The sequence below is a fragment of the Acanthochromis polyacanthus genome, chromosome 21, assembly GCF_021347895.1.
Source record: "Acanthochromis polyacanthus isolate Apoly-LR-REF ecotype Palm Island chromosome 21, KAUST_Apoly_ChrSc, whole genome shotgun sequence".
Lineage (NCBI taxonomy): Eukaryota > Metazoa > Chordata > Actinopteri > Pomacentridae > Acanthochromis > Acanthochromis polyacanthus.
Genome location: NC_067133.1, coordinates 1,184,214 through 1,212,129, shown reverse-complemented (window position 1 = coordinate 1,212,129; position 27,916 = coordinate 1,184,214). Strand labels below are relative to the sequence as shown.

At 39.1% G+C, this 27,916-nt stretch overlaps 1 protein-coding gene across 2 annotated transcripts in view; it reads right to left on the bottom strand.

The window, feature by feature from the left end:
• Positions 1-645: 645 nt before the first annotated feature.
• The window catches only part of brsk1b (BR serine/threonine kinase 1b), a 41,139-nt gene continuing 13,868 nt past the window's right edge, over positions 646-27,916 (bottom strand). The window contains exons 9-20 of one of the 2 annotated variants that reach the window (XM_051940961.1): positions 24,651-24,682; positions 22,769-22,933; positions 20,256-20,353; positions 19,266-19,416; positions 19,057-19,117; positions 14,712-15,324; positions 13,111-13,159; positions 11,645-11,768; positions 11,409-11,510; positions 9,778-9,886; positions 7,662-7,751; positions 646-6,652 (exon numbers count right to left, since the gene is read on the bottom strand). In XM_051940961.1, the coding sequence (XP_051796921.1) occupies positions 6,429-6,652; positions 7,662-7,751; positions 9,778-9,886; positions 11,409-11,510; positions 11,645-11,768; positions 13,111-13,159; positions 14,712-15,324; positions 19,057-19,117; positions 19,266-19,416; positions 20,256-20,353; positions 22,769-22,933; positions 24,651-24,682 (1,818 nt within the window). In that variant the 3' untranslated portion in view covers positions 646-6,428. The remainder of the gene's footprint in view (positions 6,653-7,661; positions 7,752-9,777; positions 9,887-11,408; positions 11,511-11,644; positions 11,769-13,110; positions 13,160-14,711; positions 15,325-19,056; positions 19,118-19,265; positions 19,417-20,255; positions 20,354-22,768; positions 22,934-24,650; positions 24,683-27,916) is intronic. The other variant, XM_051940962.1, reaches the window with a different exon arrangement.

Below are 27,916 nucleotides of genomic sequence, written 5' to 3'. Positions count from 1 at the left end.
TAGCCACCTGTTTCTCCATTCATGCTCTCCAATCTACTGAAGGTGAAATTAACATAAAAAATTGAGTGTAATTGTTTTTTCTATGAGGAGACAGAGAAGAACACAGCAGCAAACAAGACCCTGATCCAGATACAATTTATGAACACTTTTTAAAGTTGTTTGTCAATCTGTTCTCTTTTTTGAGAACCACTTCAACTTTAGTTGAGGAAAATAATGCTGTATTTATAGATAATTTTAATCGTCTCAAAACACAGTTTACACTCTCCTTCTCTCCCTCTATGAGCCGGTAAATGCTGGCGAAATTCAGGCATTATTTTATCGGTTTTCATGAAAGGCATAACGATATTGAACGATATCACATTTTTATGCCACTATTGGGTCGATAATATCAGTGGGCCGATATTATCTTACATCCCTATTTTTGCTCGTTCTTATCTGAATCAATGTTCTAGGTTCAAAGGGTGCTGAATCTTGAAGTATGCAAATTTGGGGTTTGCATAGTACAGCATATCTATATTATATGACTGAACTGACTGCAGGAAGTAAATAAACGAACCAAGATGCTAACTATAATATCAGTCTGGCTGCCGTTCCGACTAAGAATTTTGCGTTTTCATGCTGTGAAACAGAACACGGACACCCGTGTATATTTCCATTGTTGTTTATTGGTCAGTATTTCTCACAGGCAATAATAATCATTGTCATAATAGTGCACTTTTCCTTTTTTGTAATTATACTACAGACATTTCTCTTCGTCGTCGTCATCATCATTAATCGTGTGAGCAGTTTTCTCGACCCACCCTCCCCTACGCACCTCCTCCTCCCTCCATTTCTTTCTTTTGTTGTTGTTTTTTTTTGCTGTTTTTTTCCAGAGTTCAAACCCTTTCTTCGACTGTGTGGAGTGGAGGGTCATAAGATGGGGGCGGGGCTTGTGTGGTCGGATGGAGGGGAAGACGGGCGGTAGACATGAGACATGAGATTATAGTTGTACGATTCTAACTGCAGAAGAAGAGGAAGAAGAATGAGCAATAATGATGAGAGGAAGAGTTGTATGGTGACTACAGTGTCGATAAAACATAGTGAACGCTACATAGATATGAATGGCATACAATGGAGACAGAGACAGGCACAGCGTATACAAACGTACACAGCATCTGCGTCAAAGTATACAGTGTATAAAATGTGTACAAGAGGGGTGATTATATAAGGGGGAGACATATGTGCATCGGGGACGAGGATGGGCGTGGATTCAAGAAATACAAAGAGGAGGAATGGGAGGGGGGTGTAGAAAATGTGGAGTGAAAGGGTGAATAGGGGTAAAGGAGGGATGAGGAAGGGAGGGGAGAGATTTCTTTCAATGGGAGAAGTGTTGCGTAAACTAGCCGAGCGTCCCGTTGTGGAGAAGCCGTCTTCCTCATCTCTATCCTTTATCTAGCTTCTTTCTAAGTGTGGATGTAAAGGGGTGAATCTGACCTTGTGTTTAAAAAAAGATCCTCTCTTTTCGTGAGTGTGTGTAACGTTAAACCTCCCTGACCTTTCAGAAGTGTGCATCTCCCTGCTGGATTCTCCTACAGGTGTCCACTGAGAGCACCGGGATGGGAAGAGAAAGCCTCGGACTACGGCAGAAACAAGGAAATAATCAGACATCAACAGTAAATGTAAGGTTGAAACCCAGCGCAGACTGAAAATCCTACGAAAACTTTCCCAAAATCCTTCAAAAGCTATTCCAAAACCAAGCCAAATCCTCATCAGACAAGATATTATGAAAAAGTTTAAGTTTGCATTTAAATTTCAATCCAAATTCAAGGATGTCGAAGCATAAAAATGACTAAAAAGGCCAATAAATAGTTTCCTTTCATGTGCAGCTGTGCGACAAGACCGTTGAAAGTGATTTAGGAATGTTTAGTGCTTGTTTGGATGATTAAGTGCAAAATGCTTCTCAAGGAATGACTATACCAGCTCTGTATACAGCTCAGTAGCTCTAGTTTTCTTGGGGTGCTAAGAACAACTGCTGGTTTTTTATCGACAATAAATCCTGCTGCTTTACTAATTTACTCTAATTTACTGATTTCTGTATTTTCTTCAGAAAAACTAGGAGCATAAATCAGTGATTGGTCAGCAGTGTCTCCAGAAGTCTCTGCCTTTATGGGTCCTGAAACTACAGATTAGTGGACAGTGGGTGTAAACACAGCAGAATTCATATTCATGTGCATGTAGCCTGGATGAACAGTTTGACCTGCTGGTGGCTTTAGATGAAAATATGGTTCATTCTGTGGGGAATTATTTCACTTGGCTGAAACAGAAAATGAATTTTAAAGGCCTGTGTGTGTGTTTTTTATACATACTGACACACACATACAAGCACAGATGACTTTGAAATAATTCTGTCACATTCCAGCAGCTCTACATCCTGCTCGCTTTTACCGTAGGTGGCAAAAAGAATAAAGAAAAACAAAGTAAACAAACGGCTGAGAGTGAATACCTCAGCATCGATCAGTATCTGCTGGTTAAATGCAAAGAAATAAAATTTAAAAAGTCCTCCACGTGAAGCTTATGTCTGGCTGTGTGTGAAGTTTTGGTCTAGCTTCATAAAAGTCGAACATCTACGGTAGTAAACGTGACGACAAACGAACAAAATCCAGACTAAACGGGAGAAACACAATACAAAGCTGGAAGGTGTTTTTGCAGCATCGATTATCAGAACGTTGAAGAAAACAGGAGAGGAGTTAGTCTTCAGTTTTTCTCAGGGAAAGCAGTTTTGCAGACATCTTGTAAGCGGCTGTTCCCCTGTCTGTTAACCCGTCTCCTGCTTCTCCTTTCAGAAAAACAACACACTTTCAACAAATACACGGTGAATAAATAAATAAATACATAAATAAATAAATACATTTTCTCAATAAATATATGGAACAAAAATATGTCTACACTCTTGCAGTAATTTCAGAAACATTTGTTGACATTCACATGGTAACTCCACCCTTTACTTTGCACAAAAAACAAAAAAACAAACACATAAAGGCCGGAGCAGAGAAGAAAAAAGAAGGAACAGACGGTAAAAAATAAAACAAGCAGGTTTCATTCTTAAATTGTGGCTTAATTTTTCCTTCCCAGGCAGAGTTTTTATGACAGCAGACACACCCGAGTCCTTTTTTCTTTCCTTCTTTGCAGCTTTTCTTGTTCTGCTTCTCGTGAAACATACATTATTTGTTCAGCTCCACATACCTGGCTCTCTCCTCCCTCTGGTTTTTATTGGGGCTTTAGAGCTGCCCTGCACCATTCTTATCTATTGTCAAAGCAAACAGAACATATGAAGGGTTTCGGTTGTCTAATTATGAGGCTGGGCGGCTGAACACCTGGTGGTTCAGTCTGACCAGCCTCTGTCACGTTAAAGTACCGTCATTTCATTCATGTCGATTCTCATCGTGGTGAAAAGAGAGGTTTGGAGTTTTCAAGCCGTTCTTCGTACAACATTCACACGTCCATATGAAGTTTAAATTAACCCTCGTGTCGTCCTGTGGGTCAAATTGACCCGTGAAACTTCTGATGTCCACATTTTCAACATTTTGGGGAATTTTTTGAACATTTTTTGGTGGAAAAAAAATGTTAAAAATGTTTCTTTAAAAACATTCCCAAAAAAAAATCAACCAAAATCCAGCAAAATTCACTGGATTTTGGTTGATTTTTATTTTTTTATTTTTTAAGTTTTACTGATAATCACTGGTAATCACTTTAGATATTTTTAGGATTTTTTTGATGATTTTTACTCATTTTTTGAAAATATTTACAAGAATTTGGGAGATTTTTTAGAAATAAAACTTTTAAGGGTAACTTTTAAAGAATAATTGGAATTTTCTTCCTGAAGGTTTTGCAAATTTTCAGAAATTTGGGGAATTTTTTTGCTGAATTTTGGTAGATTTTTTTGTGAATGTTCTTAAAGACAATATCAGACGTTTTACTAATATATGTAATCACTTTAGATATTTTTAGGATTTTTTTTGGAAGATTTTTACTAATTTTTTTGGGAAAATATTTACAAGAATTTTCTTGCCCAATTTGGGAAATTAAAAAAAAAAAACTTTATAGGGAAATTTTTAAAGAAGTATTGGAATTTTCTTCCTGAAGGTTTTGCAAATTTTCAGAAATTTGGGGATTTTTTTTTTGGATTTTTTTCAGACAAGGAAACAATATTTTTTGATGCCCGTACATGAGGACAACAGGAGGGTTAAAAGCGTTACTACTTGCTCTGTCCATACTGAACCTGTAGTGATTCCTCAAATGACTGCATCGTTAAAAATAGGGCAGACAACAGTTAAAGAATGCACTCAAAAGTTACGCTACGATGAGCCTCAGGCTGTCTAAGCTTCATAAATTCAATATGCGTGTTTGTCCTGATAGCCGTGTGCAGGCTGGAGCTGGATGTCAACCTTCTAGCTGTTATTGAGACTGAAATATGAGGAGTTTCTGACAGTTATGGTATCTTACATTTGTTAAAAACAAGTATAGAAATGTGTGAGCAAAAAGGAGCACATGTGGAGCAACGGACTGCCACTGAACACGCTTAACGTGTTAATTCACCTCCTGTGCAGTTGACATGAACAGAGAAATTAGCTACAGAGACCAAAACTGATTTAGTATAAGGCTGTAAATATGTTTATTTCTGCTGTAAAGTTGGTCATTTTAACATGGAGGTCTACAGACATCGACTCTCTTCTGGAACCAGCCTCTAGTGGACGTTTGAGGAACTGCATCGATTTTGGCGCTTCTGCATTTTCAGCTCCAGAGGTTACCACTTGCAGATGACATCAACAGCACTAGAAAGCGAATTAAGCCGAGGCTAGTGCTGTGAGGTGGCTGAAAATGTAAATTTCTATTGGTAAGAAGTTTTAGAGCGGTCTTAAATATGCTCATGTTGAAAAAATTTACTTATCAAGAGAGCATCGAGTCTGGCAAACCTGCTGCACCACTGGTGTTAGCAGAGGGATTTATTGAGTGTTATTCTGACAAAGAACGAGCATTTGGCAGCCCACCTTTAACTGCATGTTTTGTGTTTCTTTTTAGTGTTTATCTGTTGTTTCAATATGAGAGCATCAAACTCCATTTCGTTGTACAATGACGATTAAAGTGATTTGTTTTTTGGGTTATTTTTTGGGTCATTTTTGTAACGTGTGGCTCCACAGTCAGCATTTAGAAAAGGAAAAACTCCAGTAAACATTAAGTCATTGTGTATATGACATATGAACGTTGTAAAAGTAAGACTAGAAAAACTCCGGACCCATCTCTTAACAAAACTAACTTTCATTTTCATCTCTAAGTGAACCTACGAGGCTACTTGTTCTTCTTTTCTCCCTCCTTTGCTACCAAATGGAGACCTGCTGCCGGCTTTCCTCGGTTTAACCTCCTATCCATCACCTCTCTCTCTCCCAGCAGGAGGTTTTCACTGACGAGGGAATCTACCTGTGGTGTGAGTAGTGTCCAAGAAATGGGGCTAAATCTACCTAGCTATCTACTTTTACTCCTCCGTTAAAGGCAATACGGTATCATAGCTTTATCATTGTAATCCAGAAAGAACTGTGGGGGTTCTCATACACTCAAAGAAAAGCTGTGTTTGTCGTATGTCAACATCAGATTCATTCTCCGTCATTTCCTCCTCTGCTCTCAGACTCTTTGATTGTTAAAGCACAACAATAAATAACCCACTTTAACAACCAAGGCTCCTCTAATATTTCTCGTCCTTTTCTCACAAGACGTCCTCGTTTCGTCGATTTGCTCGAGTTGTCCTGAATCAGAAAGCGAGAAGAGCCGAGAGCAGGCTTCCAATCACGTCTGCTGATGCTGAGGAGACTTCAGGTGACAGCTGGCCGGTCAAGGAATGAGAAATGAAGATGCCATGATGCCTTCCGTCACTGGCCACCATCTTCCCGAGCCGTTCTGACTGATCGATGGGAGGTTTCCTGTTGAGGTCGTTGCATGTGGTTGGTTGGTTGGTTGGTTGGTTGGTTGGTTGGTTGGTTGGTTGGTTGGTTGGTTGGTTGGTTGGTTGGTTGGAGGGAACGTCGTGTGCTTTCTTGATCTGCTGGAGTGGGTGAACTTTCCCTGGCTGTGAGCTTTTCCTCTAGTTTTATTCTTGAGGCTCATCCTTCTGAGGTGAAGCTGCCCTTTAGGCCTGACTAGTGACCAGCTTTACCTGCCTCCACACATATACGCTTCTGCTAAAATCAGCCATTTTTGGGGGAATTATCCGTCGTATCCCGAGATCAGCTCCGAGGACAAAGCTTCCCCCTCCTCTTCCATCCCGTCGATTGGAATTAAAAGTATGAAGCAAGGCTGGAAGTGAGGAAACAGGGAAGGAAAGAATGTGGGAAGGACTGAGGGGAGGAAGAGAAAAAGGCCAGGCGGACGACCCTCGCTTCTCTTCCGCGACATTCTTTTCATGGGTGAGACTGCGTCCCGTTGGATGACGACAGGAGTCTGGTCTTGTCTTTGCCCGACCCTCGTCTTTGTAGAACGGTCCCGCTGCTGTTCCCGCTACTGCTGCACCCGTCCGCCGCGTTCTCCTTCTCCGGCCGCTCCCGATCCGATCCGCTTTCGGAGCGCCGGGAGTTCTGACGCGACGGAGTGCTGGGCTGGCGGGAAAGCTGGCCGTTCTTCTCATCTGAGGGGCGACAGGTAGAATCAAGGAGGGAAGAAGTGACGCTGCAGCCACGTGTGACGGACTGTTTGTTCAGGAACATAAAAACTCTAACGTCAAGATTTAAAAACAGTTTTTATACCAGAGCTGTCCAACTGATTTCCCCCTGAACACACAAACAGACACACTATGTGCAATAAAGAACTGAGTCTTACACTTTACCACCCATCTTACTGCTCATTTGCACTAATTCTGTTTCCATATTTATATATTTTGAGCATTTTTATTTTATTTATACATAGTAGGACTGGCCCAAATAGTGGTTTCTGGCCTCCGAATATTTGGGCCCTATTAAAGACGAATATTCGTTCTGCCCCCTAACGTCTGAAGGGGTGGGGGTGGTGGCGGCGGCTTGAGGCAGAGACGGCCCGAATATTCGGAATATTCGTGTGGTCTCCTGGGTCCAAATTTTGCCTTCCTTTTGTCTTCAGTTAAACTGAAGAATTCCCAAACAGCGGAGGTCTTCGGCGTCTTGTCTTGTGTTTATGCAACGAAGTGAAGCGTGACGTCAGAGTTGGCAGCAACCCGGTCATTCGGGTGGTAACAAACACGAATGGAGGAGCCGAGATGAGCCGAACACGGTGGGATGAGCCGAAGTGGGCTGAAGGCGAAGGGAAGAGACGAGCTCCGAATATTCCTATTTTCGTCTGGGGGGAGGAGGGGGTGATCACATAGACATATGTGTATATGTTTATGTGATCACACGACGGTATGAGCCGATGTGGGCCGAAGGCGGAGGGAAGACAGTAACATTCGCGGCGGCGAATATTCGGTTATCAAAATTAATATCCGGATACCGCTGTAGCGAACGAATATTCGGATATTCGGGATATTCGGGTCCAGCCCTAATATATAGAGTGACTTTTTAAAAATCTTTTATCTATAGCTGGGAGTCACCCATCGAAATCTTGCTGTGGAGAAACATGATGACAATAAAGCTTCTTGATTATTGATGTGAATGCGTGTTACTCACCAGCTAGTGCCTGCACAGAAGGCTGATCGTGAGTGCTCAGGAGCTGAGCTTGAATGGTTTCTACGACTCTCTTAAATCTGCGACTGGGACCTGAAAGCAGAGAGGATCGACTTAGTGATTCATTAGCTTTCTAGTCTAAAATCACAGGTTTAAAGCGGAGCCACATGTATTCCTGTACAGCACATTTGAAACACCAGATGCTGCGCGGTTTACAGTAAAAAAAAAAAAAAACCTACAAAAATAGCAAGATTAAAGTGTGATTTCACCAAAGTAATTTGCATATTAAGGTTCAAAAGCAAACAAAAATACACAAACTACTACTACATGACTATAATACATGTTAAGCCTGATCCCTACAGTCTATGGAGATAAATTTACTTAATGTAACAATGTAGCTACACTTTTGGAGAATTATACGTTGTAACCTAACATAAATATTAAGGCTAGGACCCTACTATTAGTAATTATGGAGATTGACAAGCTGAATTTAGAGTGACAAAAACATACATGAAAGTCCAACAAATCCAAGGAATCCCTATGCACAAGCTTTGCTTCTTTTTAATATATATTTTGGAAGATATATATCATTCTTTAAGATAAGACAAGACAAGATAAACTCTATTGATCCCACAGTGGGAAAAGTTCACCGTTAAAAGACAAAAATAAGTATAAAGACAGTACAAGAATAAAAAATTTGAAACACACAGTGCAAAAACGCAGAGAACACGATATACACAGAAGATGCTTTTTTTTTTAAATAAGACTATTTACATGAGGATGAGGTTGGAACAGTTCTTAGATGATTTTCTGTCCTTTACATACTCTGATGACGTCAGAAGCCTGTCAGTACACGTCAAAGTTTCCAAAACCTGAAGGGAATGGATGTAAAAATGCTCCCTGTGACTCAATAGTTGTCTGCTTTGTCGCTGCTTCTGTTAGGGCTGTTCATTAGCACGTTTCTGATGAGACTGGGGATGTATGTAAGTCGACATTTTGAGTAAAGAACAAGAAAAAAGTTAAATCCAACCACTACTGTGGGTTTTCCACAATGAGTCGGCATAATCGCTGACATAGATGCTGAAAATGAACCAACAGAACCTTTTTAAAGTACTCGTGGTTTTATATGTTTAGCTAAAATACATCAATTCGGTGATTTTTTTTGTTTTTGGAAGTGCTGCGTCATTGGCCGGGTGCTCCTAAATGAACTTAAATGACATGATAAATTTGATATTTAGATTTTTAGATGTGAAGAGTTACATCGAAGCAATTTTCAGGCAGGAAGAGACGATTTTACATTGAAAAGAACGTGACTAAATATATAATTTTGAAGCACAGAGATGGAGAGAAAGCATTCATATACACACGGGAGCCTAAATATTTGGTTCTTCATGGTACTGACTTCACAATACAATGCAGTTGGACTGTTTGGTGCCAACAGAGGGGCTGTAAATCTTTGTTTTTGAAAGCAACTACATATCCATCCATCCATTTCTCCTATGGAAGGCTGCAGGGGCTTGAGCTTGTTGTTACTCATAACGGTCCAGAGGCAGCTTGGGAAAAGTCAGCAGTTAATCGCAGAACTACAGGCGGTAAAATATCATTTTCATTTACCCATAGCCAAAAAGACGCAGTGCACATTTGAACGTTTTAGACTCCAATGTATTTAGAGCTTGTGTAGTTCAGATGATAGAGCTTCAGACTTTCAGGGTTCCTGTTCAGACTCATCGCTCCCCAAAAGCATCAGAGAATCCTCCTCACTCATATTCAAGAAGACGCACCTTTTCAACACTCATAAATCCTCCTTTTCTACATGCTCCTTTCTCCACTTTTTATTGTATTTTAATTTTGTGCTCCTACCTACTTTATAAAGCATCTGAGTGTCTTGAAAAGTGCCATGCAAGTATTATTACAATTTTTATTCAAGTTAACTTTCTAACATCGAGCAATTTATTGTTCTGATGTAAAGCTGCTGTGTGAGTGAGACAGTCCAAACAAAGTTATTAAGCTCTTATAAGACACTCATTTACTTCTATCTGATCACATCTAACCTATAAAAGTGTTCGTCTCCAGCTTCCTGTCCCTCTTTGTCTGTCTCCTTGGAACCACAGTCTCCTACCTGTTATTAAAGTGAAGGTCACGCTGTAGATGCCCATCTCCCTCCTTCCTTCTCTCTCGGCTCGTTCCCTCTCTCGCTCCCTCTCGCCCTCTGAGAAAGCAATGTCCACCTGCAGGAGTTAAAGGAAGAAAAATATTAAGCCCCTTTGTTGGTACAGCATCTTTTAAATGATTATACTGGGGTGGCTTTCTGTACTAGTAGTGGCCTCCAGGGTGAAGCTGAGTAAGTTGGTTAAAGATTGTGTAAAGCGAATTAACTCTACGGAGACTATTCATCGCTGCATAATTTTATTTACACACAATACGAGGGTCCTCGACTTATGTCGGAGTTCCGTTCCTACAGATCAATGTACACCCCCTGTCAAAAGTTTTAGGACACTGTCTCATTCAAATAAAGTAGAACCTGTCCTACAACTTTTGACAGGGGGTGTATTTCATCACATGGATGTGATCAGGGCAGGACTCTGATCATTCATGTAAAGTTTCAGGCAGATTGGAGCATGTTCAGGGCATTTACACAGCATTTGAAATTTCATGGTGAAGGATCAAAATTCCAGAGGCCGCCACGGACACGCCCTTTGACTTTGGAAAAAGATTTTAATAACTTTGGATCATTAAGGCCTCCTGTATTTACTGGCCCAATTTGAGGTGAATTGGAGTTTCCCCCTAGGAGGAGTTCGCTCTAGAAAAAAATGAAAAATGGGCAAAATCTGACATTCAAGGCAAAATAGCTCACTTCCTGTTGGGTTTGGAATGTGGCTGTCACTGACTTTTTTGTTCAGCCTGATGTGCTGCATATGTGTACCAAATGTGGTAGATACACCCCCTGTCAAAAGCTGTAGGACAGGTTCTACTTTATGTGAATGAGAAAGTGTCCTAAAACTTTTGACATGGGGTGTAAGTCCATTTTTGCCGTACGTTGGAACTCCAGCAAAAATGTAAACAGTCGTTACGTGCATCACAAAATCAGTTCTACATAAAAGTCATAAATACCAATGACTTTCATGCATGTATGAATCATTTTACAAGAAACAGAATATTGTAACGGACTGATATTGCTGTTGATGCTTCAATTATATTTGTTGCCGCATATTCGTCCGCTCCGCTCATCATAGTTCCACATGACCAGTTCAGACATGACGATGAAACGCTGTAGGTCGAGGACGCCATAAACCGAGGACGCCCTGTATAGAGATGCCTAGAAGGGTTTTTAAAAACTTGCTGTTGCTATCTTAAGCAATTTACAGGCGCATGCAGATTTTCAATTAACAGAGCACAAAAACAAGTTTGTATACAATTTACATGTAAATAGACCAAAAACCTTTGTATTTCTCACATTTTTGCACTAAGTTTGAGCACACAAACAGTGACGAGCTTACCTTAGTTCATATCCTTACAGAGTTGTGCATTTTTAAACATGCATTTGTGGTTTTTCATGCATTATTGAGTTCTTGCAGACTTCTATTTTTTAATTTAAAAAAATGAGAGGGAGGTCAGACTCCAAGCTGAGGTTTGCAAAACAAAATTCATATTCACACGACAATTACAGTGAAACGCTCTGTATGAGGGAGCACTGAGATGTTGGATAAAAACTTCAGTCAGAGGTGAAAAAGTCAAAAAAGGAAATAATACTTGGAACTTGACAGGCTTCTGGAAGACAGAGGGGCCACCGGAGGACTTGTACTCTGCCCGGAAACTGTTCTGCGACACCACACTGTGGCTGAGGGATGGGATCTGCAGCGGCAACAGGAAAAGATGTTGCTCAGTGTGGAAGATCAAGTCATAAATCTGTGCCTTTAACACCACCAGGAGTATTATATATCAGCGCTGGAAGCTATCGGGGCTTATCTAAGCTTGATTATACTCACAGAAAGGAAGGCGTGAACGATGTCGGCCTTGATGGAGCTGAGCGGCTTGTCTCTTATCAAAACGAAGATTTGCTCCTCTTTCTCCAGGCTGATGAAGTTACCGAACCAGGACCTCTTAGCCAGTCTGCAAATAAACGAAAACGTCATGTGTGACAAAGCAGCTCCACTCACACATTTCATACATAATAAAACAGATCTCTGAGCCCTCTGCTGTCACCAATACAAGCACAGAGAAAAGTTAATTCACCAGAAAACACACAAGAAACCTTAAATGTAGCACAGCTAGACAACTTTTAGAGGCAGTATGTTCTCCAACTGGTCAATAACTTTGCCTGTCTGAGCAGACTTAAGTTTCAGACAGGTAAGCAAAGCGAAACCAAAGGTCGTGTAAAATCAGTTAGGGATTTGACTGCGTCTCTTGAAAATGATGTGTTTCAAATAGTAATAGTCCTGCCCTGCAAAACTCCAAATCTTACCAAGTCTGTTTGTCTTTTTTTTAGTCAAAATGTCTCATCTCACTTGATTTAAGATAAATTCACTGAAAAAGAGACATTTCAGCAAAAGATGGAGGGACTTGTTTTATGACAACGCATCTTAAATATCTTGTTTAGTCAAACAATCTTGAAATTATCTTGTTTTAACCCTCATCTCATCCTGCAGGACAAATTGACCCGTTTTAAAGTTTAAAAATGTGGAAAATAATACATATTTTCACAGTGAAAACTTCCACATTTTCAAATTTTTGGGGGAAATTTTTGAACATTTTTTGGAAATCACTTTAAATATTTTTAGCATTTCTTTGGAAGATTTTTGTTCTTCTTTTGAAAATATTTACTTTTTTTTTTTAGATTTTTTCATTTTTTAAATTTTTATTTCTTGCTAAATTTAAGATTTTTCTTTTACATAAAACTTTTAAGGGAAAATTTTAAGGAATTTTCTTCCTGAAAATATGGGGAATTTTTAGATTTTTTTTCAGCAAGGAAACAATATTTTTTGGTAGCGTAAATGAAGACAACCGGAGGGTTAAAACATCTAAAATTTAAATTACGTGGTTACATGAAAGCAAAAGTCTATCTTTGAGTGAAAACTACTGTTTTTTTGTTTTTTTAGCATGTCTGGCTTATTTGCAGACAGCCAAGCTTGACAATCCTGGGAAAATAAGTTTTCACAGCTAATTTTAAGATCTCAAGACTCTAAATATCACATCTTATTTCAAGAAATCTCACCAAGCCATTTTTTACTTCTTCTACTGGCAGATTTTTTTTCACTTATTTCAAGGTTAAAGTTCTTTAAAATAAGATGGACTATCATGTGCGGAAATACGATATTTTCCACTAGTTTTTTTTACTGAAAATTGGCATGGCTATTGTAGCCATTCACTCATGGCAAACAGAACATGTTCCACATCATATAAAGCAGCAAACAAGCATGAAACTGCACGTTGCATTTAAAACACGTGTTCTTACTCTGGACTGGACTCTGGAGTCAAACTGGACATGTCTTCTGATGTAGGGACTGAAAACGAAAACAGACAAAAGGGAGAGAGGAGGAAGAAAAAAAGAGAAAAGGGCAGAGAATCGTGATGACAGGCTCTAATTTAATTGCCCTAATTACAGATTATCACAAAATCAGACATTACTCAACACGGCCGCAGGCTACAGGCGGGACACGTGCTTCTGACTGGGTAATAACAGATCCTACTTGGATGCAGACGCAGAATAGAGGAGCTCTGATTGTTCAAACCAGGAGTGTCGAAGTCATTCTAGTTCAGGTTCCACATTCAGAACAATTTGATCAAAAGTGATCCGGACCGGTAAAATCACAACCTATAAATAAGGACAATTCTGAAGTTTTCCTGGGTTTTAGTGCAAAAAAGTACATTCTGAAAATGTTCACACTTTTTTACAAAACATCATGAATAACCTGAAATTTTTTAGGAAAAATAAATTAATTTTCAGCAACATTCAGCCTCAGTTTATCATTTACACATTACAACTTCCAGATCACAGAGTGTCTACAAAAGAACACAACATTCAGTCATCTGGAACTGAATGATATAGGATTTTATTTTATGATCAAAACGACAAAAGTCAGACAAAAAAAGAATAAACAGAAAGAACAAGGCAAAATATTACAAAAACGAAATACAAAATGACCAACATGAGACACAAAACGACAAAAAAATGAGACAGACGACACGAAAAAAAACCCAAAAAAGAGACAAAACATTCGACAAAAAGGTAAGAAAGCAACAAAAAAATGGATAAACGACAAAAATACACAAAAAATGACAAAAGTCAGACAAAAAAGATAAAAAACAAGAACAAGACAAAATATTACAAAAATGAGACACAAAACAACAAAAAAAATGAGACAAACGACATGAAACAAAACAAAAAAGAGACAAAACATTAGACAAAGAGGTAAGAAAGCAACAAAAAAATGGATAAACGACAAAAATTACTCAAAAAAATGACAAAAGTGAGAAACAAAATGACCAAAAACAGACCAACAACAAAACTGAGACAAAAAAAAACACACAAAAAGACAAAAATGCGACACAAAACAATAAAGCAAAACACAAAATGACAAAAATAAGACAAAAAAACAAGCCAAACTAAAAGGAAATACAAAACGACAAAAACGAGAAAGTCAAGGACAAAAGCATGAGGCAAATTACAAAAGTCAGACAAAAAAAAGACAAAAAACAACAAAACCAAGACAAAATATTACAAAAATAAGACACAAAGTGACAAAAGAACAATGAGCAATCTAGTATTTTACTTTATGATCAGAACAACTTGTCATGCTCTAGAAATGATTTTAAATTTACAGTTTTACTAATTTACAATCTGCTGTTAATGTCTTCTCTGTGATTTTTACACTTTGAGGACCGGATTGGACCCTCTGGAGGACCGGTTTTGGCCCGTGTGCCTCATGTTTGACACCCCTGCTTTAAACTGCTATCAGAGCATCAAGTTCACACAGAAGGACAACGTGGCTTCATTCCTCAGCTCTAAGACTGATTTTAGGACGTAACATTCACTCCGAGTTTGTCTCCTCTCACCTTGCAGTTTGCGCCGGTGGAACCGAGGGGATCCCAGCAGGTTGTTCTTGAACGAGTTGAGCCTCGTTCTCCAGTGGGCGGAGCTCGACGCCGCCATGCCGCCGCTGCCGCCCGGGCTGGAGGGCGGGGTTAACGACAGCGAGGCCCCGCCGGCTCCGTCCGCTCTGGAAGAAGAAGATGAGGAGGAAGAGGAGGGAGGGGTGGTGGAGGAAGGGTGTTGGATTTGGTGCACGGGCGTGCCCAGCGGGGTGGGCAGCGGTGAGCCCTGCGGCGTGACCTGCGACACAGGAGGAGGGGTGGGAGAGGAGTTAGCGGACGAGTGGGCGTTCTTTGACTTGAAGGTGAACGGGGAGGGGAAGTTGAAGAAGCGTGGGATGGGGGAGAGGAGGGGGGAGGGGGAAGGGGAGGGCGAGCGTGGCGTCTGGAGAGGGAGGGACTTCATGGAGTGGAGCTGGGGCCGCTCAGCGGGGCCCTTAGAGGGCAGGGTCTGGGTTTTTGGGTCGGGCGCCGGGCGGGCAGGCCGAGGGGTGGTGGCACTTCCTGGTTTGGGGTCTTTGGTGGAGGAAGCGGAGGTGGAGGTGACTTCTGATTGGCTGAAAGTGAAGACCGGGCTCTGATGGGCAGACAGAGAGATGGACAGAAGGAGGGACAGAGGTATGGACAGATGAGACAGGAAGCAATGGTCATGAAATATGATTCATGGACATGATTCAGCAACAAGATGCACCAAACGGAGGATGGGTTTGGTGACCTTTACTCTGTCGTGTTGTTATGTGAGTGTCCGTCAGTCCCTTATAGTCCATGTCAGAAGACGCACACTGGACAAAATGCCCCTCTCAAAACTAGAAAAAAAACTTATTTCAAGGAAGTTTTACCTTGAAATAAGTGACAAAAAAATCTGCCAATACGACAAGTGAAAAATGTCTTGGTAAGATTTCCTGAAATAAAATATGGTATTTAGAATATTGAGATCTTAAAAATAGCTGGGAAAACTTATTTTTAGTTATATTTACCAGGATTGTCAAGCTTGGGTGTCTTAAAATAAGCCAGACATGCTAAAAAAATAGCAGTTTTTCACTCAAAAATAGATTTTCACTTTCATGTAACCTCCTAATTTGAGATGTTTTAACCCTCCTGTAGTCTTTATTTACGGGCACGAAAAAATATTGTTTCGTTGTCTCAAAAAAATTAAAAAATGCAGCAAAAAATTCCCCAAATTTCTGAAAATGTGCAAAATCTTCAGGAAGAAAATTCCAATAATTCCTTAAAAATTTCCTTTGAACGTTTTATTAAAAAAAAAAAATTCCCCCAAATTTGGCAAGAAATTTTTTTTTAATATTTTCAAAAAATGAGTAAAAATCTTCCAAAAAAATCCTAAAAGTGATTTCATATATATCAGTAAAAGTTCTAATAATTTAAGAACATTCACCAAAAAATCAACCAAAATCCAGCGAAATTCGCTGGATTTTGGTTGATTTTTTGGTGAATGTTCTTAAAGAAACATTTTCTTTAACATTTCTTTTTTTTCCCTCTGAAAAAATTGCAAAAATTTCCCACAAATGTTGAAAATGTCATCAAAAAATATATTTTCCCCCCCACATTTTCGAACTTTAAAACAGATCAATTTTGACCCACAGGACGACACGAGGGTTGAACTTATCTTGAGTTTTCTTGTAAAATTCAACTCAGAACAAGATAACTTCAAGATGGTTTGACTTAACAAGATATTTAAGATGCATTCTCTAAAAGCAAGTCCTTCCATTTTTTTTTGAAATGTCACTTGTTGAGACTTTTTGACTAAAAATAAGACAAACAGACTTGGTAGGATTTGGAGCTTCTGCAGTGTTTACATGAGGCAGCACGATGAAATGAGAACGTGTATGACTGAGAACGTGGCGATGTGATGGAGAGGCATGACTGGAAATGACAGCCTGAGCGAGCGTTATCACAGCAAAAAGTCGTCACACAGGAAATTTGCTTTTGTGTTTCTGAAGACCGAAACTGATATTTCCATACAAAAGCTGCAGACAGGACGTATATTTCACTGTATGCACTCTGTGTCCAAATGGAAAAGACCAGCAGTCAGTCAACAACACACCGCCCTGCAGGGAGCCAAGACACACTGACTGTTTTCATGAAATTATAAAGAGAAGCCCAAAGCCAGCAATATATTAAGATGGACTCCTAACACAATCGATCCTCTCAGCCCTGAGTTCAGTGGTTAAAAGTGGAGACTTGAATATTTAAAAACCTGCAGAAAGACATAGTTTCTATGCTCAGTATTTTCATTAATAAGGTTTTATCGAAGGATTACTGAAAAAGGAGTAAATGTCACAACAGAATGAGGATTATTTTCAGCTTTGGATGACTGGTTAGCATCAAATCAGCTGCTTCACTCAACTTTTAAGGAGTAGGACGGTTTTGTAAATCGTTTCTCGAACCGTAACGTCGATATCTACAGCAGGGGTGTCAAACATGCGGCCCACGGGACGACTTTGTAAAGTGTAAAAATTACAGAGAAGACATTTTTTCTGCTATTATTTATCGTCATTTCTCAACCATGACAAGTTGTTTTGATCATAAAGTAAAATACCAGATTGCTTAATGTTCTTTTGTCCATTTGTGTCTTATTTTTGTAATATTGTGTTTTGCTTTTGTTGTTTTTTGTCTGACTTTTGTTGTTTTGTATCTCGTTTTTGTCGTTTTGTGTTTCCTTTTTGTCTCACTTGTGCTTTGTGTTTTATTTTTGTCATTTTGTATTTGCTTTATTTGTTGTTTTGTTTCTCGTTTTTGTCGTTTTGTGTTTCCTTTTTGTTTCGCTTGTGTTTTAAATTTTTTTTTGTCTTTTTGCATTTGCTTTATTTGTTGTTTTGTTTCTCGTTTTTGTCGTTTTGTGTTTCCTTTTTGTTTCGCTTGTGTTTTAAATTTTTTTTGTCTTTTTGTATTTGCTTTATTTGTTGTTTTGTTTCTCGTTTTTGTCGTTTTGTGTTTCCTTTTGTCTCACTTGTGTTTTTTACTTTATTTTTGTCATTTTGTATTTGCTTTATTTGTTGTTTTGTTTCTCGTTTTTGTCGTTTTGTGTTACTTTGTTGTCTCGCTTGTGTTTTTTATTTTATTTTTGTCTTTTTGTATTTGCTTTATTCGTTATTTTGTGTGTCGATTTTGTCATTTTTTGTTTTTTCTCCTCTCGCTTGTTTTGTTTGTCCAATTTTTGTGGCTTTGTGTCTTGTTTTTGCATTTTTTGTCTCGTTTGTGTCGTTTGTGTATTGTGTATTTGTCTTGTTTCTGTCCATATTTTCGTCGCTTTGTAATTCTTTAAATCAAATTTTACTCTCTTTTTATTTTGTCATGTCGTTTGTCTCATTTTTTGTCATTTTGTTTCTCGCATTTAACATTTTGTGTCTTATCTTTGTAATATTTTGTCTTGTTTTTGCTGTTTTTTGTCTTTTTTTAAGTAAAATACTACATTACTCAGCTCCACATAGCTGTGACTAAATGTTGTGTTCCTTTGTAGACACTCTGTGATCTGTAAATTGTAATGCATAAACGATAAACTGAGGCATAAAGTTGTTGAAGTTTCACTTGTTTTTCTTAAGAAATTTCAGGTTGCTTACAATATTTTGTTAAAAGATAATTCCTTAAATGTGAACATTTTCAGAATGCACCTTTAATGCACTAAAACAAAGGAAACATTTGGAGTTGTGGTTATTTATAGGTTATTATGCTGTGATTTTACTGGAGATCAAATTCAGCTGAATGTGGAACCTGAACTAAAATGAGTTTGACACCTCTGACGTAGGAAAACTATCACACAAATTGCACACTTTACTTTGGCATATTATAATATCATGTACAATTAAACAGAACGAATGCCGTGCTTTGACTCACTGTCCCTTAACAATAAAAAATACCATATAAAGATATTTCTCCCACTATAACCACTGTAACGTCTCAAACTGAATGCGAATATACAGCACAAGTAGAAACACTGCTCCTACTTCAACAAAAGCTCAATATATAATTGAGTTTTAATCAACAGATGCTGAAAATGAAGTTTAAAAATGTTCCCATCATTCAATCCCACAGTTTCATGAGCAACATCTCTTTTTCAGGTTATGTAAAGTAAAGAGCGGCTCATTAACGGGCCATTTCTACAATTATGATTGCAATCAATAAAATAAATACTTCTATATATATATACATAGGCTGAAACGCCTTCTTCATGATGGTACAGAAACATCAAGGCAGAGTAGAGTAGCACAGACGAACTCTTAAACTGGAGCTTCTTCAGTCTTACGTAACGTGAAGTAGAGCCGAACAGAGAAGAATAGAGTGAAGCTCTCACCCTGGGACTGCTGAGAGGACTGGAGGACAGACCTGTGGACGCTCCGCTGACTGAGCGAGACCTTTAGAAGACAGCAGGAAATGTGAATAATGAGAGGTAGTCAGGTTCAAGAGACTTTCAGGTGCAGTAGTAAAAAGATGTTCTGCAATGCTGAGCCTCTTTTTCCAGCTTCAGCCTGTCTGCTCCCCACAGTTTTGAACGGCTCGTACCTCTGGCTGTGTGCGTTGGTGTCCAGGGCCCTGCGAGGTGGGGTGGGAGACCCCTGCTCTGTGACACTGATGACCTCCAAGCTCTTCCTCTCTGGACGGCAGCGGCCATGACGGGTCAGCATCGGGGAGTCGACGCGCTTCCTGGGTGGGTCTTGAATGGCAAAAATATTAGTGAAAAAATTAGCATTAAACTTCTCCTGACATTATTAATAATAATCTAAAAATGAATTAAAACACACTTCGAAGAAAAACAAAACGGGTCAACATATAATTGCTGGATTTTTTTGTATCATGGTTGACATTTTTCTGTTTTCAGACCTAAAATCAACATAACCAAACACCACACGGCATTTTTAATTGAAACTGAATGTTATTTATAAAGATATTGTAGTGAACCTGTTCATTACTTTATACTAAATAAGTCAGAAAGCCTTGGAGTCTTCCAGTCTTCAGGAGGAAATGACATCATGTGGAGCAGGTCATGTGATCTGGAATTAACACACTTCTTTAAGAGGTGTTTTTGTAACGGGGAACTTAGTGGAAAGTGATTTCTCAGATACAGATACAATCTTATTATTTTCCATATAAAATTTGATCTATTGCCAAAAAATAAATATCTGTCATGATTATCTCAACTTAATAAAAAGAACACAATCAAACTATTTCTGAATAAATTCATTTTATTGTTGTTTATCTAATTAGAAGCTGGTTGTTATTAAATTCAGACGGTTGTTTAGTTGGCATTTTAGTGATATCCAGTCATTTTTTAATTAATAAGTGATTGTTTCCATGATAAATAATTATGGAATTAGTAAAGACATGATCATGATGAACATAAAAAACACGAGTTTTTTAAAACTTTAAAAAAAAATGCATGCAGATATATCCCACAGACTTCAAAAGTCCCTCAATTATATATTAACCCAAATATTTATCCATGTTTTTTCTCTTAATTAAATGGTCCAAGGGTTACAGAGCGACTTCTCTCACCAATGTCATTTCTGGGTGGCAGGTCCTCGTCCTCACAGCTGGGGTATCGCTCCTTCCTGTCCAACAGGAGGTAGTAGATCATCTTCTCCTGGTTCTCCCTGCAGACACAAGCGCAATAAGACACTGAAACCAAAGGTCAGACAAACAGGAGACAGATAGACGTAGAAAGAGCATCACAGTGATGCGTAAAAGTATTTGTCACAAAAAAATCAAACAAAATCCAGCGAAGTTTGTTGAATTTTGTTTGATTTTTTTGTGAATGTTCTTAAGAAACATTTTTAGCGTTTCTTTTTTCTACCAAAAAATAATCATTTTCTTTCTATTATTAGGTTTGCTTACCCCTCCTGTTGTCCTCATTTATGGGCAACAAAAAATATTGTTTCCTTGTCTGCAAAAATCCAGAAATTCTTCAAAAAAGAATCTGAAAATTTGCAAAACCTTCAGGAAGAAAATTCCAATAATTCCTTAAAAGTTTACCTTAAAAATTTTGTGCAAAAAAATCCCTCAAATTTGGCAAGAAAATTCCTGGAAATATTTTTGGAAAAAATGAGTAAAAATCTTCCAAAAAAATTCTAAAAATATCCAAAGTGATTACATATATATATATATATATCAGTAAAACTTCTAATATTTTCTTTAAGAACATTCACAAAAAAAATCAACCAAAATCCAGCAAATTTTGCTGGATTTTGGTTGATTTTTTTTTGTGAATGTTCTTAAGAAACATTTTTAATGTTTTTTTTCACCAAAAAATGTTCAAAGATTTCCTAAAAATGTTAAAAATGTGGACATCAGAAGTTTCACTGTGAAAATAGATTTTCTTCCACATTTTCAAACGGGTCAGTTTTGGCCCACAGGACGACATGAGGGTTAATATTTACCCTCATCAGGGTGTGTAGCTTGTCATATTTTTTTATTTGCAAGTAGGGTTTTTTAGTTCCTTTAGGTAGTTGTCACCCACACAGTTGTTATCACATAAACCAAAGCTTATCTGATTCCAGCCAGGTTTAACTGCTCCACTGTGCTGGCTGCTAACTGGTGCTGAACTGGTACTAAGCTCAAACATGCAAAAATGCTGCACAGAATGGATGAGAACCGCAAATTTGGGTAATAATTCTGTGTAGGTGGCTCACTGTGATTACCCCTCTTTCACATTGCATGCACCCATTTGGCCCGTTGTCAATAAAAAAAGCACTGATTAGTACAGCTGCAGTCTAAATCCTTCATGTTCATTGGTTTCTCCTATTGCTGCAATGTGGTTTGTTAAAAATCCCCTTCAGTTTAGCAGAGAAAGGGGTAGAGAGGGCAACACAAGAGGCATTGTTTATGTTGCTGCTCTTGTTCCTGCCATGCCAGGCAATTCCTGATGTGAGTAATTGGCCGGCCACAATGAGACAAGAGAGATAATGAGCAAGAGAGTGCGAGGGAGAGAGAAACAGTGGGAGAGAAATTAAATTAACTGCACACACAATCATGCAATTGTTTGTTTTCCAGCGTACATGCGAGGATACTCGTATTCACACATGTGCTCCTGTGAGATTTAACCTGAGTATGACCATACAGGCATAGGCGTCAGTTTAGGGGGGGACGGTGGGGATGTGTCCCCCCCACTTTTTGTCAGGGGTCATTTTGTCTCCAACACATTCAAATTCTTCACATGTAAGCCGTTGTAAACCCAGTTATTTTCAGCAGTATAGGAAATTCTGACGCTCCTGAACGCACCATCCGCACTCGGCCGAGAGTTGCACAGACATGCAGCACACCTTCGTGAGGTTAAAAAAAAACGCGCAGATGTTAAATTTGCGCCCGTGCCAAGTGGAAGCTCCGACCAGAGGCGTGCAGGGGCAAAATTTCGGCCCGGGAGAATTAGTACTATAGCGGCCCACAGACCCCTCCATCCGCATGTGCCGATAGCTCAACCTGTTGAGCCTCCGTCTTCTGTGCGGTGGTTGTGAGTTCGAGTCCAGCTTGTGACATTTTGTCGCCGTTCTTCGACATTTTCTCAAAGTGCTGTCTTACCAACGACACGGAAGCATATGAGAAAAGCAGGCAGGCCGCACCAATGCTAAACTTTGATCTCAAGTAGAGGGCCACAAAATATCGTCCCCCGGGCCGCAGTTGGCCCGCGAGTTTGAGACCCATGATTTAAAGCATTATAATTATTATTATTATTATTTTATGACTGGAGCGGCCCAACAATAAAGCGGCCCACCGGGGATATCCCCGGGGTTCCCGATTACCCAGCACACCACCCAGGGTGTGCATTTCCATCTGACAATGGCTGTGGTCTCCATCCCCCCCACTTTTAAAAACAAACTGACGCCCTTGCATACAGGGTGCATTAAAACTCATTAAAACATGCAGGCACAGACATAAGAGAAAAGGTTCCACTTTAAATTCCTTTACTTGGTGATAAAGTAGATTTACAACCCTGCTTCAGTGCTGTGTGAATTCTTCCAGCGTGTATTTGCTGATGTCACAGTGGAAATGTCTGCTGGGTTGTATTTACTCACTCCTCACTTGTAAGGTCCTGTGTGAGTTTGACCCGGTCTCTGAAGCACCCTAAAGAGTACATGCTTTCCAGGACGTCGGGGTCCAGATCCGTTAGGGACAGGATCCTCTTCACGCAGACCCGGCGAGGGGGAGGCTGCTCCGGGCAAGGCTCGTTACGACCACTCCTGGTAGGAGAAAAGCAGCAGGCGTGTTTAGTCTGTGCTTCTACAAACATCACATAGTTTACAGGAAGAACTGATCTATGATGAGGGTCGACATCACAGAGGCTTAAGGTGTGATGATAACAAAAGCAAGATGGAGATGAAATGTAAATACTGAGAAAGGGTTTATTTTGGGTAGAGACGGAGAAGATATCAGGCCGTAGGCGGGTCACATCAACTTAAAATTTTCATCAATTTCTAATTATTTAAAATCCTATAAAAATCATCCTCCATCAGAAATTTCAAGGATGCTTCTGATGGCTTTCGGTTGCTCTTAGTGGTCTTAATATTTTAGTATTTATCATCATGGTATCTTCAAAAACATCTTACACGTTGATAATCTGTTCTGCCTTGTTTGAATATTTTCTACTATTTTATTTTGTTAACAAACTGATTTTATTTAGGTCTGTCAGAATTATCGCATTAATGCAGATTAATCCATCATCATGATTAATCGGATTAATCATTTTAATCATCTGAAACACAGAATGACTCAAAATCCCTGAAGCTAAGTTCCTTTAATTAATAATTTTCTGGTGTCTTGATCTTAAATTTGTAATTCATAAAACGTTTTAGAGTCCTAACCTTAATATTTAAATTGGTCAGGTTAAATGAAGACTGATGCCCAGTGGACAGATTTTAGTCCCATGAATTTGTGATACATAGGAGACTGTGGGGTAAAATTTCTATTCTATATAATATTTTACGTCAGTCAGGTAAATTTATACGATGTAATTCATACGGTCTTATTCTCATTGTTTAATTAAGTCAGATAGAATATATATATTCCCTTCTTTCTTGATTTCTTGAGTCTGTTTGCTCATGCAAAATGAAATGCGATTAATACAGATTAAAAATTAATGCTATTTAATCGCGATTAATCAAAATTAATCCACAGCAACCCTGTGGTTAATCTGATTAAAAATCTGAATCGTTTCACAGCACTAGTTTTATTATTCTTTATCCTGTCTTGCTTTCTGCACATTTCTGTTGCTGTCTGACTGATGATGATCAACTTAGATGCTGTATAATTAAACTTGATTTGTTTAGATTTTTCATGATAAAACCAATAAGTCTGCACTGCAGTTAAAAACCAACACAATTAAAGCACTAATGATGACTATTTTGGAGGCAGTAAGTCACAGAGAATAGGTCGCAGGTAGCATCATGAATTAAACAGGAACTTTCAGTTTCATTTACGTCATTATGTGAAAAAGTAAAAGCTGCTATAAACCAGTGATTAAACAGATTAATTTTGCTTTGTGAGATGCGTATCTTCAGGCTGGTTGCTACTTTTGGTCTGTGCTTTTTTTCCTCTCCATGCTTTCACTTCCATGCCGGCAGACTGAAAAGATAGAGCCCAAAATAGATCACAAGACCCGCTCTGCTTCTTGCAGTTACTCTACCTCAGGAAACTCTGTATGTATGATGCATGTTATTTTAGTCTCGGTGTGAGAAACACTGTAGCGTACGGTCAGCTGATATAAGGAACTTTTCAGCCACCCGAAATGTAGACTTTTTATCTGACTTTGAACTTGTTTATTTCTGCATAACGGTGCAGGTAGGTGGAGCAATTTGAGGTAATAATGACATTTGAAAAGTGGGGGCTAATTAGACAGAAACAGGAAAAGGGAAAAGGCAAAGGAGGACAACAGGAATAAAAATCAGTAAATGTACTTACTGGTACCAGGCGTGTTTCTGTATTGCTTCTAGCTGCAATCAACAAAGACAGAAGATGATATTACAGCATTGATCAAAACATGTTGTTCCATTTTTATGTCCAGTATTTTCCTTTTGGAAAACTAAAAGCACAACGTCAGCACTGCGGCCAAATGAAGCTGCCCTTGTAATGTTTGGAAAGTCAAAGGTCAGATTACTATTTTTTCTACTACTTTGAAACTTGTGACAAAAGATCAGACGGACTCATGATATCCTCTTCAGCCTCAGCTGCATTTTAGCGATTGGTAAATTTCTAAATGACGATGGTGTACAAGTCGGTATCATCACCGAGTCCCAACATGTTAGTAAAGAGATTTTTAGTAACACGCAGCCTCACAGAGCTGCTATCTGTGTCCTTAAGATTCCCGTTTTCACAAAGTTATCCTGCAGTCGTCCTGAATCCTCTCGTACGTTCTATACTCAGCGTTTGGACTGCATACAGAGGACGCATCAGCGCTGCACAGCATCTCTTGGGGTTGGAGTAATGGAGCAGCTGCAGTTCTGCAAGCATGTAAAAAGAAAAAGTGGGCCTGCTGCGAGCTCTGCATTTGTACATCTGCAGAGAACAAACTTGGAAGCAGCTGCAGTGAGAGCTTTGCATTTGTTAGGTTGCTCATAAAGGACTGCAGAGGGGAGACGCTCCGACATTTCCATTTTCATTCTGATAAAACATCGAAGAGGTTTATTTCTTAAAGCTAACCGCTGATGTATGGTGTGAAATCTGCCTCCCTGTGTGGTGGGTGGTTTCCATGGAGGCAACTAGCAAACAGCCAGAGACAGAGACGGAGACGGGGAGACAGTGTGACCTGGATTCAGGCTTCATTAATCAACAGCTCATCAGACGAACTCACAGCTTTGATTAAATCTGCTCCGTTGTAGCTGGATGACTGACTAACCAGACTCTTTGCTCTCTCCTCCCCGTCTCTATTTTACAACCTCCTGTGAAACACATTATCACAGCTGTCCCCATCTCTCTGCCTCTTAAGCAGGAATTAATTTCCTCCCCACATGATCGCTTTGTGCCAGCTTCAGCTGATAACCTGAGTGTGGTGGAACTTCACTCAGTCATTCAGTTATTCATTAACTCACCCTCTCTGCTCTATCTCTCTCTCAGTGAACTGCCAGTCGCTTTTCAAGAATTGCTTTAAAGATAGAAAGCTGGCCTTTAGGTGTAAAGGAAGAGACGGCCTCCTTAGTGCCTCCATCTTTCATTTCAGTCACTGATGAAGCCACTCGATCGTTCATCTTCCGACCGTCGTCTCTACCAGGGGCGTCAAACTCATTTTAATTCAGGGGCCACATTCAGTTCAATTTGATCTCAAGTAGGCCGGAGCAGTTAAAATCACAGCATAATAACCTATAAATAACCATAATTCCATCTCTTTTCCTTTGTTTTAGTGCAAAAAAAGTACATTCAGAAAATTTTTGCATTTAAGTAATTATATTTTTTGTTTATTTTTACAAAACATTATGAACAACCTGAAATTTCTGAAGAAAATTAAGTTCAATTTCAACAAAATTATGCCTTTATCACTTACACGATACAAGTTACAGATCAAAACAACAAAGGTCAGACAAAAAACAACAACAACAAGACAAAAAAACGACATGAAACTAAACAAAAAAGAGGCAAAAAATTCACAAAAAAGTTACAAAGCGACAAAAAATTGGACATAAATGAGATAAAAAAAATACCAAAAAAGGAACAAAGGGACAAAAATAAACCAAAACGATACAAATAAGAAAAAAAGGAAATACAAAATGACAAAAACACGAGACAAATGACAAGTCAGACGAATAACAAAAACAAGACAAATTTTACAAAAATGAGACACAAAATGACAAAAATGAGACAAATGACACAAAACAAACAAAGAAATGGACAAAAAAGTTACAAAGGAACAAAAAATGGACACAAATGAGACCAAAAATAACAAAAAGGAACAAAAGGGAAAAAAATAGACAAAAAAACACAAAAATTGAGAAAAAATTAGACAAAATATGACAAAAATGAGACACAAAATGACAAAAAACGAGCAATCTAGTATTTTATTTTATGACCAAAACAACTTGTCATGGTCTAGAAAGCATTTTAAATTTATCATTTTACTTAATTTACAATCTGCAGTTAATGTCTGCTCTGTAAATTTCACACTTTGAGGGCCGAACTGGAGCCCCTGGAGGACCAGTTTTGGTCCGCGGGCCGCATGTTGGACACCCCTGGTGTACACACATGTAAATTTGTTGCCTCCTTCCTCCCCAAGCCTTGGTTTCTGCGAGCTTTTTCTAACTAACTTGGCTTGAGGACATAAATCCAGAGTGCTGTCAGGCTGACTCTGCTCCTACCTTTCAGCGTCACCTCTTCTTTCTAAACTCCTCATTTCCTTCTCCTTCGTTCTCCCGCTCTAAGGTCTTGTGTCAGGTTTCATTATCGTTTCATCTTGAAACGATGCCTGGAGCTGCATCTTTTCTTTCCTTCCTTTAGGTCTAGTTCACGGTTCTTGTGCTGCAGAAACCGATAAGCCCTGCCCTCCTTAGCTACCGTTGCTACACCTGTCAAGCTTTCCATTCAGACGCAGCCTACAGAGAAAACGGAGGCGAATTCATCATCAAAATGCTCGGTAATTTTTGAAAACAGAGATTTTAAATGGAGGCAGATAAAAATAGGCCTCTCGTTTTAAGGTTGTGACGGATTGGAACGATAAATGCCATCGACAGATTTTATCATCGGCAGCTAGTTAGATAACACAGCTCACATTAACTCCGTGAGTTCAGTGAAACGACGCTCTAATGTTTCAAAGCGACTCTGATAACTCAATGGAAATATGCACGATATTGTTTGCTTATATTTCAAGTTGCATGTTAGGTTACAAGAGAAAAGCCTCGTAGAATGAGGACTAACTGATGTGTCTGAAGCACATGAAGCTGTAACCGAGTAACACTGGATGGGACTGCAGAGAATAAACCTCCTGGAACACAGCGATGAGCTGGGCAGAGTTACTAACACCCAGACCCAGAGAGGGGCAGCGCTGTGGGGAAAAGGTGTCATACTTCAACACAACGGGGAAACAGCATCAGGCCTGTTTCTTAAGGAAGCTGTGAAACCACAAACTAAAACGTGGCGTGTCTTAGACGTAACACTCATGTTGCTGCTGTAGGTAGTCGGCTGGACGTGATTATGACTGCAGGGCACATTACAATTCTACAATTCTCCAGTTTCATTTAGCA